Raw genomic sequence first — 12,298 nt, forward strand, 5'->3', positions numbered from 1 at the left:
AACTGTCCAAATTAATGACATGATCCAAAAGTGCTGTCGAATTTCAAGGGAAAAATAATCCAACAGCAGCATGAATTGTCCAAGAAGTCTGTGAAAAGCCATAGCTGGCACTGGACTTTGGAGAATGAGTAAGAGATTAGAGGAAGGTCATTCTAAACAGGGACTGCTGCAGAAGTAAAATCATAGGTAGAGACAATGTGCAAAGTGGAGACCAGGCAGGTCGGTGTCAAAGAACTGCTTAAGAATAGTTTCTATTTCTTTACCTGTCTTATCAGCCCTTCAAAAGCTCAAATGAAAGTGCACTCTGGGGCTTTGCAACAAAATTCTAGAGCCCCTGAGATTCACTCTAAGCATACGTGGTCTACTTAATCGCCTCCTCCCTCCCAATTGCCTCAAGTTGAGTATAAAATTCCAAAGAGACTGCAGATTTTTATGGAATTTTTCTTACCCATCATTTTTAATGAATATTCTAAATGTGTTCACTATCCTTTGAATTGTATTTTAATATTAGGCAGGCTAAGATTAACTTAAAATATTTTCAAGAAAGTAAATTAGGAGGTACAAGCTTTATCACAGAGAAGTGACCAAGGAACACAAAAGGAACAGCTCTCTTTCCCGACTAAAACTTAAATACATCAGTATATACATGATTCGTATCAGCTCCAAACTTCTGGAGTATCTATTGGTCTTCTGATAGATTGTTCATGTTATATAATACACTGTAACATCCTTTACACGGAAAATATTTGTATCCAATGAGTAACTATGCCTGATGGCTTGAATTATTTGGACAGCTAAAATGTAGCTATGTCTGTTGTGGCTTGAGGCACAACAAAGGTTAAAAAAAAGTGAGGTAAGAAATCCCACAGTAACCACATGTTTTATCATTTATTATTAGAACCATGTTCTATATGACACTGGAAGTGGGGTACATGCTAGAAGGAGGTATTTCAGGGGCTCAGTTGAAGTAAACAATCTGTCTGGCTTCCCATCACAGTAATGGATACAATCATAGACCTGAGTTACTAACAGGAAACTTAGAGGTTCTCCCTTATATAAACTATTTTCAATTTATTAAGCTCACATAATATTTAGGCAAAGATTTATAGTTTCTATTGAATACATACGGCTCCATAGTTAATGTAATTTGCTTACCCATAAATCAACTAGATGTAATTTGTAGTAAATGATAATTTTAAAATCTTCAGAAATTTTGTTTTTTTCTAAATTTTGTTCCAGAAGGATTACTCCAGAGTGTCAAGACAGCAATAAAAACGACAAATATAGCATGGTCTCACTCATACATGGGAGCTTAAAAAGTCGATCTCATGGAAGGGGTTGTCAGAGGTGGGGGAGGGTGGGGAGGTGGGGAGATGAAGAGAGATTGGTTAATGGGTAAAAACATACAGTTGTAATAGATAGAAAGAATAATTTGCAATATTTGATAGCACAGCAGGGTGACTATAGTTAACAATATACCACATATTTCAAAATAGCAAGAAAAGAAGATTTGAAACATTCCCAACATGAAGAAATGACAAATGTTTGAGATGACAGATATCCTAAATAGCCTGATTTAATCATTATACATTGTATGCATGGATCCAAAGATCACATGGATTCCATAAATATGTACACATATTATGTTTTAATTTTGTAAAGATAGCAATAAAATAATTTGTCTACAGATTTATGCATGAGCACTGTAAAAATTTAGTATGTATTGTGACACTAAATGGGAGATTACAGAAAGGAAAGTAGATTAACAATAAACATGGCCAAAGCACTAAAACAACACACATGGAAATTATTTAATGACATGGAAAAATTTAAATACATGTCTGCTGTGAGAACAGCAAGTCTCAGTCAGATATTCCTGTTTAAGAGCCTCTGGAAGAACTTACATCAGATGCAAAGATCAGTGTTAGCGCCTCTCCCAGGGAGCTACAAGAAGGCTGAAAGCTGCAAATCATGTTTAAGAGGTTGCCAATATCCTCTTAGAAATGAAGCACCAAAGAACCTCAGATTCTAAGGGTTAGAGGCCAACCTTTAATCTCCTTTATTGTTCTCCTCACTCCAAAAGCTGATTCTAAATCAACTTTTAAGATGGAGATAATATCATTCAACAGAGAGCTCACTATCCTAATGCTGAATAGCTTCATTAGCTAAAGTCAACATACACATCAGTGGGTCGTAAGATTGTAAAACTCTAGAGGACTGAAAACACTAGAATACTGTAAACCCTCAAGAAGTCAGAATTTGTGATACACACATAAGTATTGTGCTGAAGTTTATGTCTACTTAGCAAGCCTTTATTTCATAAATAATGAAGTTTAATTGTGTAAACAAAGATTATGATGTGGCTATATTAAAACACTTAGGAGGATAACTTATCAGGCCTTTCAGAGACACCTATTTACATATGGAGGAGAAAATAAATGTTTGCTGAATAAATTATCTAATGAATATAGATAATTAATGTGCTAATTACAAATCAGTAATGTTTGTTATAACAAATAATCTAAAAATCTCCAGGATATGACTTTATAAGTTAAGAATGAATGAATGAAGTATATTAAATTTACCTTGGTTTTAAACTGTTCTAGAAAGATAATTTTCATCTTTAATGTTTGAAATTCAGATTTTTCAAAATATCTGTCTGGGCTTTTGAAGGTTCTAATGTAGTTCTCCTTTGACAGTCCTTAGCATAGCATTACCTATAATGAGGTACTAAATAAATATTTTCTGACAGCTGACTCTACTGCCCTTCTCCTAAGAAGGATGAAAATACAACATTGAACTTGAACTCAGAGAAGTACGAATTTAAGAAAATAATTTCATAAGCCTCCTAACTGTAGCAGCATAAGCCTTTCTGCTAAAGAACAGTATGGGGAAAACACACACACCCCTTCAGGTATCCCCGGTCTTACCTGATGCTACAAAGTGCTACTGATAAGTCAGGCATATTTCTTCCCAAATTAACAATGAAAACTTTCAAATGTTGGATACCTTTGGATATCACATATTCATCTGGAAAAACACATTAAGGCACATTGCCTTGGACAATCTCCTTGCCCATTGAATACACACCCTGGGGCTACCGGAATACAGGATATTTGTGTTTCTTCTCCTACACTGTCACCAAGTAAAAAGACCCATGAGAGAAGTCTTTTGGGCATATATTTATCTACTCCAGAATTATACCAGAAAGGATAAACTACTTATGGTCTTAAACGTTCATGTATATCACTCCCTGCTATACATGCTATTTGCACTGTTCACTTTAGAAATGTGAGCTATTTGAGGAACTATGGTTCAAAAGCCAGTCAGTGATAGCTTGGAGATTCCTTTACTGAATAACAAGACTTTAAAACACTGCTTATTCTTATCCTCAGTAACTCGCTTACTCTGTTCTTTCTGGATCATCATAATTCTTATTCATGACCTCTAAATTTGACCCAAATGAGAAACACAACTTAGGCAAGTTTCACAGTGTGACTACATCATTTGAATAACATCATTCCAAAGTGTGATGTATTCTATCAAAGTATCAGGTGAAACTATATCCTTCAAAGTCACATAAATAAGCTAAATCAGTGAAGGGAGTATGAAGAAAGGAGTCATCTCCTTTAACATAATTAGTACATACAGATCTGCATCTTGGATATGTTTGTACATGCTAGTAATAAGTAAAAGAGTTAATCAAGGTAACGTCCCCTTTGCTTAGGTACCCTGCCAGGTGAGCTTACCCTAGAAAAATCTGATCCAACCTGCCAAGAATGGTGTCTCAGGTGAAGTGGCCAGTTAAAACAATTGGACATTGTTTTGGATAACAATGCTTTCTATCTATATCCAACTACAATCTGCAAAGTTAATTTCTGCATCCCTCTACACTCTGCACGTTAGTGTGTATATCCTGTACATCTCCAACCCCCACCAAAATGTTAGTAAAATGAAAAAGCACTTATCTACAGGAAACTTATGTGGGTTATCATAACAACATAGAGTACATTTAATTAATCACACTTCCTTTGGTATAAATGGCCATCTATGGTCATGCAGAGAACAGTGAATTAAATGAATACCAATAACATAGCAATCAGAAAAAAAACAAAATTATTTCTGTACAACAAAAAGTTTTGATGATTTCAATGCAAACATTTTAGAAAATCAAGCAAAATATATTCAGTTATTATTTCATCAAAAGTTTTAAGATTTTAAAATTCAAATGTTCCTAATACGTGGTCACTTTTTATACTATATTTAAGGTTCAAAATATAAAGTATTTTAAATCATATTGCATGCTTAAGTAGTAAGAAAACAATTTACTTACTTCTGGATACTCTTACAAGTTCTGATACATTGAAGACTCCAGATTTTACAAAACTATCCTCAAGGTATCCTAAAAATAAACATTAAAGGAAAAATGATCAACATAAGCAGACAGCAAAAATAAATGATTACGCACTAGAATTTAAGTGTTTTAAAGCCAAAGGTTTGAACAAAAACCAAATATGCTTACAATATAGACTTTAAAAAATAACTCTTATGAATGCAAATTAGGTTTGTTTAAACAAAAATAAAAAGTTTAGATAACAAATAATCTCTTAGGAAAACTTTTTCTTCCCTTTGTAAAAGTACAGGGTTATTGATGCGGTTTGATTTGCCATAGCCCATGCATACAGAATGGTCTGTGGGCTCTCAGTGAATGCTTTTGACTCAGTAGCACCTGGTAGACTAAAGTGAAAAATGAAAGAAAGGAAAAGGAAACCATAACCACAATTAGCACCTTGCTGGAATAACGTCAAAGATCTCTTAAAACCACTGTTCTTTTGTAAAACCTTCTCTGATTAAAGAAAAGTGAGCTGCTATTACCAGCACCCCCACCCTTGTTCCAGGGTCACTAATAACATAAAAAGCAGAACTTGTATATACAGCAAATACAGAACTTTGCATTGACCTATTTCTGGGCATCTTTAATATACGTTGCACGATTTCACTGCTTTCCTCACCCTTGCTACTATTCCACTGGACTCCTTTTATTTCAAGAATCAGACACCTTTTCTGGCAAATGGTGGTGAATCTAGGCCTCTGGGAATGCCACATGACCCTTAAGTCACACCTGGACAGAGTGCACAGTGGCCATGGAGCCTGCTTATTAGCTGGTCTAACTATGTCCAAAACTAGAGACGAGAACTCCCACAAACAGCAGTAACCCTGCACCCAGTCCACCCCATTCTCATTTATGTTAAGGAAGTGTAATGAGTGTGTGTAAGGAGGGAGGGAATACCTTATGGGGGGAGGTTATAGCCTAATTGCTTCTGTCCTAGGGAGAGAATAAGTTTGAAAATCCTCAGAATTGAAATACTTCTGAGAAACAAACAAACAAAACTAGATTCTAAGAACTGGCAATTTGACTGGATTTTATATAAAGCTTTAGGGCTGACCAAGGAATTAGATTCAGTTCAAAGATGTGAGGCTTGGGTAGTGTAGCAACGTGGAGCACTGAAATCAAAGAGCTGAGATTTGAATTCTAGCCACGGATTACCAGTTATGAAGTCTCAGGTAGGTTATTAGTCCTCTTTTTGCCTCAGATTCCTCACTTACAAATTAGAGACAATAAAAATCACCTATCTTACAGAGCTGTTACTAAGGGAGATAAAAATATAAACCCCATAGTAAACACTGGTTAAAACGTTACCAATAAATTAAGATGGGCCAGTGGAACCTGTGATCAGTCATACACCGAATTATGCACACTGGCCTCCAGACAGTCCAAAATGATCCGTAAATCTTTATTCAGAAAATTTACCAGAACAAAAGGCACCACACTGCTTTTCAACCATACATAGCATGAAAAGACAGAAAATCATTCAATTAGCATATATGTTTCACTGCTGTGAACTGAGGAGCCATTGATGTTTGACATCCACCCACCCACCTTTAGAAACAGAATGAAAGAAGGAGTGAGAGGAAATTGTAAGATCTCAGTAGGGGATAAAACAGGTGCCACATTAAGTCATTACTCTAAAAAACATACATACATTTTTAAGAGTGTTATAACAAAATGTCCCAATTTAATGCACTTCTATTTTAAGAAACTCTTATTTCTTGAACAATTAATTTTTACCAGGTTAAATTCATTTCAGTAATTATTGAGAAACTTCTATGTAACAGTCACTGGACAAGGTGCTAAAAGTCACGAATACAAAAAAAGGACATTGACTGCCTTGCCGGTTGGGGAAAGAGATGTTTTTGACTCTTCTGGACCACTGTAACTTACCATCATATAGAAAGATTTCTGTTGCTTTTGCTATTGCTTATAGTTCATTATATTTTATTTTATGTAGGGTAAACTTAATAAAGTAAATATATTAAGTACAAAAACCTTCTTTATCTTGGGAGGCTGTGGTGCGTGGATCACAAGGTCAGGAGTTTGAGACCAGCCTGGCCAATATGGTGAAAACCCACCTCGACTAAAAATACAAAAATTAGCCAGGCGTGGTGGCGGGCACCTGTAGTCTCAGCTACTCAGGAGGCTGAGGCAGGAGAATCGCTTGAACTCAGAAGGCAAAGGTTGCAGTGAACCGAGAGGAGCCATTGCACTCCAGCCTAGGCAATATAGCAAGACTCCATCTCAAAACAAAACAAAAAACAAAACAAAAAAAAAACACTTCCCTTATCATGACCACAGCTCATATACTTAACTAGTCACAGAAGATTATTTTTCATCATCCAATTGTACTCTGTAAATGCCTACCTTCATATCTTCCTCCTGCAGTTCCCTGCGATGAGACGGTTCTCTTTCTACACACTCTAGTCTCATCCTTCAAAAATCCAACCCAACCACCACCCACTCTGTAAACTGCTCCTCCACCTCCTTCTCCCACCCAGTGGCCCAGCCAGAAATCTCTTTCCTCTGTACTTGCATAGCTCCTAGTTTGGACTAATTTTATACTTTGTACTTTCAGATTTTCTGAGAGATCTGTTTTCAAGTCTTGCAGTCATTGCTGGATTATCAGCTCCTTTAGTTAGGGAAGTGACTGGGTTTTGTTCATCTCTTTATCTTCCTTAATGACTAACTCATTGCCTATATATAGAGTAAGTACTAAACAAACACAGAACAAAATTCTAAAATTCAACTTTAAAAACAGGGTCACACATTAACATCTTAGTCATTTTATTACAGTGTAGATACAGATGGTTTAAGATTCATGGATAATTATACTAACTTTTGTTATTCCCTAGAACTTATTTGCTGAAGAGTGTATTTAGGCTTTCGGGTCACATGAGAAAGAGTAATGATTAGGGTCAGATTATATCTCTTACTTTGTTGTGTACTAATGTGTAATGTTAGGCATTTATACAAAGTAAAAACCAAGGAACTGGAAGTGTTTAAATAGTAAGAGCCACAAAATACTTGTTAAATAAATCGATGAATAAATGATGAACATTTCAATGTGTTTACATAAACTATATCAGATGTAATACATAATAACATTGCAATATGTATGTGTAATCTGAAGTTTATTTCCTTATTACTCCAATGAGGAGTCAGAGATCCATTTACTCCTAAGTCATGACCATTAAGATGGACTGGGGTGTGAGCCTGCTGGAAGCCAAATCATGAAGAAGGGATAAGCAAGCTCAAGGCCAATTCTAACAGTGGGAAGACAGTCAGGCAGTCAAACATAGACAATACAATGACTATTGTAGCTATTCACAGAAAAAAAGAAGACAATTCAGAATGTAGCAGGGTGTTTCTCCACTCCTCACCCCCAACTCCCCAGGTTCTAAGAAATTGGAATCTACAGAAACAATGGAAAGAGGTAGTTTACGGAAACTATGAAAAGCATTGGAAATATATCAGAACTTCTTTGGAACCTACTGGATAAAATGCAAAACACCACACGTCCCATTGGGCTCTACTCCTGCATGGAGCCCAGTGAGACTTTAGTGGAGGAAGGTTTCTTGAGGATGAGTGGTGATGCCTATTAACCATGTACCTGTGGGAACAGAGACAGGTGAGAATCACGTAAGAGGGATAGTCTGGGAGGAGCACCTGAACCAGATGGCTGCCACCTTCATACATCTCTGCAGGCAGCACAGCCTTTGCAATGGACAGATATTTCCCAAGACATGGTAGAGTGAAAAAGAAATCATGGATGAAATAGTATTCAGATACTTAAAATAGTACTTGGATACCTACTAGTGCTTACTCATTAGCATACAGAAGACAATACTTGAGGGCTATGGCAAAATAACTGGGAGGATTTTGCAATGAGTCAGGGGTCCTGCAGTAGGATAAGGGGTGAGACTCAGTAAAATATCAGGTTATCTGCTGCTAGCATAACCCCATCTGTAACCTCCAGGGTACTGGGGCCTTTCAGGAACATGTTTTTCACGTTTCACAGACCACCGTAAATCGAAATAGCTGATACAACAGCTAAAGATCTTAAAGCAATTTGGAGACATTTGTATAGTAAATTCCCTTCGTCTACCAAAGGAAATATGAGCATCTCTGAGGCAGAGCAGCTGCTTAATGGTTACAGAGCAATATTACACAACAGCTTAATCCAGGAAGAAAAGAACAACTCTGCGTTTGTGTGATGCTGTATTTACACTACATGTGTGCTTTTTAAAAAAATAAAATTGAGTAGGAAATAAAGACTTCTACAAACTGAAAAGTCTCAAAGGCAATATCAAATTATATTATTTTACTTCTTTTTTATTTTTCTCTGACAAAAGCAACAGTAAATCACTACTCAGAAGTTAATATACTGTTTAACCTCCTTTACAAACAATAACAGAGGGACACAATGGCATATCTAACTGTTAATATCTCAAATTATAATCAGCACCATTTGAATGTTAAACAACATTTACATAGAAAATCCAAAGGAAGACTGATAATGCTCATTTTTACAGTCTACTGTGTTCTATTCTTGAAATTAAAAAAAAAGAAGCCACAGAAAGCAGTTATTAAATTCATGAAAGCTGTCTTCAAGTATTTGAAGGACTATTAATGTAGATGGTGGATTTGACTTATTCTGCATAGTTCCAGGAGCTGTTTTTTGGCTCAATAAACAGATTTGTCATTCAATGGGAACAGGCCTAAAAAGGCAAGTGATATTTTGCAAAGGTAACATAACCAATATATTCCCAACTACTGTGTTGACCTTCACAAGTAGGCATTAACTTCACATTCACAATTATCTTATAAAATATGTCATATTAGTGGTGTTGCCATTTTACAGATGAGGAAACTTTTATCTTACAGAGATAGTTTCTCAGTGGCTATAAAGACTCCCACTGGATATAAAAATTCTTGCTTTGTGAAGGAAATCCCCCCCCCCAAAAAAAAAAACAGAAAAAAAGAAAAAAGCACCTCAAAAGCCATTGCAACCCTCAAATTCTCCCTTCTTACACAGCTGTTTTCCTATGTTAATTTTCTTGCATTATTAGTTTTCTTGCATTGTTCATTTGGAGAACAAACAGGTGGATATAAGACATCTACAGGCTTTTTCCAGCCCTATGATTGCAATTGTTCACTTTCTGCAACAGAGTTTAAAAGAAGGCTTAATTCTTTTTGTAAAGGAACAAGAAGAGATTACTTTATACTAGCTCTTTGCCAGTTTTCATATAACTTCAGATACCACAACTAACCCATTAGTAATTTTCTGGTGGTGGTGTTTATGACACATAGCTCTATCTTCAGTTTCTAAACTGACTTGAAGTATCCATGGTTAAAGTTTGAAACGGTGATTATAAAATAGAAATATTAATCATTGCAAAGATAGTGATTTTCTTCACAGAGATTAAATCTCAGCCTATAGTCCAGGTTGACATTCTAATATTAATTTAGAATTAAGTATATCTCTCAATATGAAATGTAAACCCATGATGATGATTTATGTGATCTGGGAGGGAGTCCGAAATTTTCCAACTGTAATACACCCTGATAGTGCTATATTTTTTCCATATTTCCTTCCAGTCCTTTAAACTTTTTCCTGCATATATATATAAATAAAATATGTGTGTGCTTATAAAATCAGTATCAAATTTAAATACACTTGTATCCAGCTTTTTTCCTATTAATGTTGTATCTATTCTTTTAGATAAAGTTTTTCAAAAGCATGATTTTTATGACTATACATTGCATGGCTGTATCATACTTTATATTAACCATTCCATTGTTTGGCATTTTAGGTTATTTCCCAATTTTTAAAGCACACTAAACAAATAGCACTGTAATTAACATCCTAATACACAAATCTTTGTCAGCAATTCTCATGATTTCCTTAGGCTGGAGTTCCCAGAATTAGAATTACGGGGTCAAAGAACATAAACTCTTTTAAAACTCGTGGTAAAAACTGTCAAGCAGCTTTCTACAAAGTTGTTTTGCCGACTTATACTCCTTAGGGCAAGCTGTGAGCATGTCCATCTCACAATCCTCCTGCCAGAATTACATATTAGCAGGGATTTATTTTTAACTGTGGCAAGTCAATAGGGAAAAAAGGCCATTACGTTAATGTTACAACTTTTGTTTATTTTAATAAAATGGACTCATTTCAGATATATGTGCATATTTCTTTCAACAGAACATTAAAAAACAGAACATTTGAAAAAAATCAGAACATTCATAAATACACAAACATTAAAAATATGTAAAATAGAAATTGTGCTAGCAGGAATTTTTTTCCTAATATCAATGAGATTGCATCTACAGTTTCACAATTCATAACGTTGGCCATGAATTTATCACTGATTGTTTTCTCATTATCTGAAAAAGTACTCACTTATTCCTAGTTTTCTCAGATTTTTAAAAAGTTTTCTGATGAGAATGGCTATTGAATATTTTCAAATTCTTTTTTGGCATTAGTAGAGATTATCCGTTTTTTTTCTAACAACATTTATTGGTGTTATATATTACTGGACTCTTAGATTTAAGTATCTTTACTTATGCATGGAAGATAGTTCTTTTAATTTACTGTTGAACTGGTTTGCTCAGTTTCTTCTAATATTTCTACAGGTAGTTGGAAAACTTCTATGGCAACTTTTATATTTTATTGGTCAAGTTTTTATACCAGGAATATATACATGCTTCATATAATGGTTCTGATGATGGTCCAACATGTTTTACGCTCTGGAACAAAACAAAATATTATTTCATAAAAAGTTCTTGAATGTTTGGAAAATTTTACTAGTAATATCATCTTCCTTGAATCTGTTGCAGAGAAGACTCTTAGATAACTCTGAATCATGAATACTATTCTAAACTTTTGCTTTCTAATGTTGAGATAATTTTATTATATATTTTCCAAAAAAATCAATTTTTCAGATTTCTAAATTTACAAGCACCGATATTTTATAGTTTACTAAGTGGGCTATGTTCATTTTTATGGCATAATAAAATTAAATGTATGCCCTCTTATCTTTTTAATGGATGTGGAAGGTATGCCTCTCTCCAACGGCATTAAAGCATTCTAGTTAAAAAGGCAGCCCTAGGGCAAGACTATTGCCATTTACTATGTAAACCTAAGGCAAGCTGTCTAACTCTTCTACACATCACATTTCTCTTCCCTAAAATATAAGTAATAATCATAGTACCGATGAGTAGATACGAAAATTGCATGTTGTTTTCAAATAATAGTAAAGCAGACATTTCAAGAGCAGGAAAGGAAAAAGTAGAACAGCCAAATCAGCAAAGAGAAAAGAAAACACAATAAATAAAGCAATCAAGGCAGCAAAAATAATAAAAGAGGAAGTAAAAATATATAACAGATATGAAGTAAAATAGAAGGGGTAAAATAAAATACAAAAATCATTACAATAAATGTATATGGACTGAATTTTCCCATGAAGGGAGTTTAGGTCAACTGAAAAAAAACAAAATTCAACTGTTTTCAAGAAACACACCTAACACAAAATAATAACAAGAACAAAAAGTTGTAAATAAATGGGTAGGCAAAGAGAAATCAGGCAAATTCAAACAAAAAGGAAGCAGTGTCAATTAGCAACGGTTAAGAGAAAACTTAAGCTGAATTACAAGAAAGATAATTATAAATGGATAAAAGGCACAATAAAGAAGATAAATCATAAACCCCACATGCACCAAAAAATATTATGAAGAAATACATTCTATTAAAATACAAGAAACTTTATAAAAAATAAAGTCACAGTGATAATTTTTAGTATTAATGTATCTTTTTAAGAATTGAACATGACTATTAGACAAAGACTAACTTCATATCATTTAAATACAAATTATATTTTACTGATATATTCATGGAACTTC

General features: G+C 34.6%; 1 protein-coding gene across 22 annotated transcripts in view; it reads right to left on the bottom strand.

The window, feature by feature from the left end:
- Nucleotides 1-12,298, bottom strand: part of NFIB (nuclear factor I B) — a 241,206-nt gene that overhangs the window by 67,853 nt on the left and 161,055 nt on the right. For all 22 annotated transcript variants that reach the window (XR_004177879.1, XM_009188750.4, XM_031654240.1 and 19 more), the window contains one exon: nt 4,334-4,402. Coding sequence is in view for 20 of the 22 variants with exons in the window: in XM_009188750.4 (XP_009187014.1) it covers nt 4,334-4,402 (69 nt within the window). In the remaining 2 variants the exon portion in view is untranslated. The remainder of the gene's footprint in view (nt 1-4,333; nt 4,403-12,298) is intronic.

The sequence above is a fragment of the Papio anubis genome, chromosome 13 (genome assembly GCF_008728515.1).
Source record: "Papio anubis isolate 15944 chromosome 13, Panubis1.0, whole genome shotgun sequence".
NCBI lineage: Eukaryota > Metazoa > Chordata > Mammalia > Primates > Cercopithecidae > Papio > Papio anubis.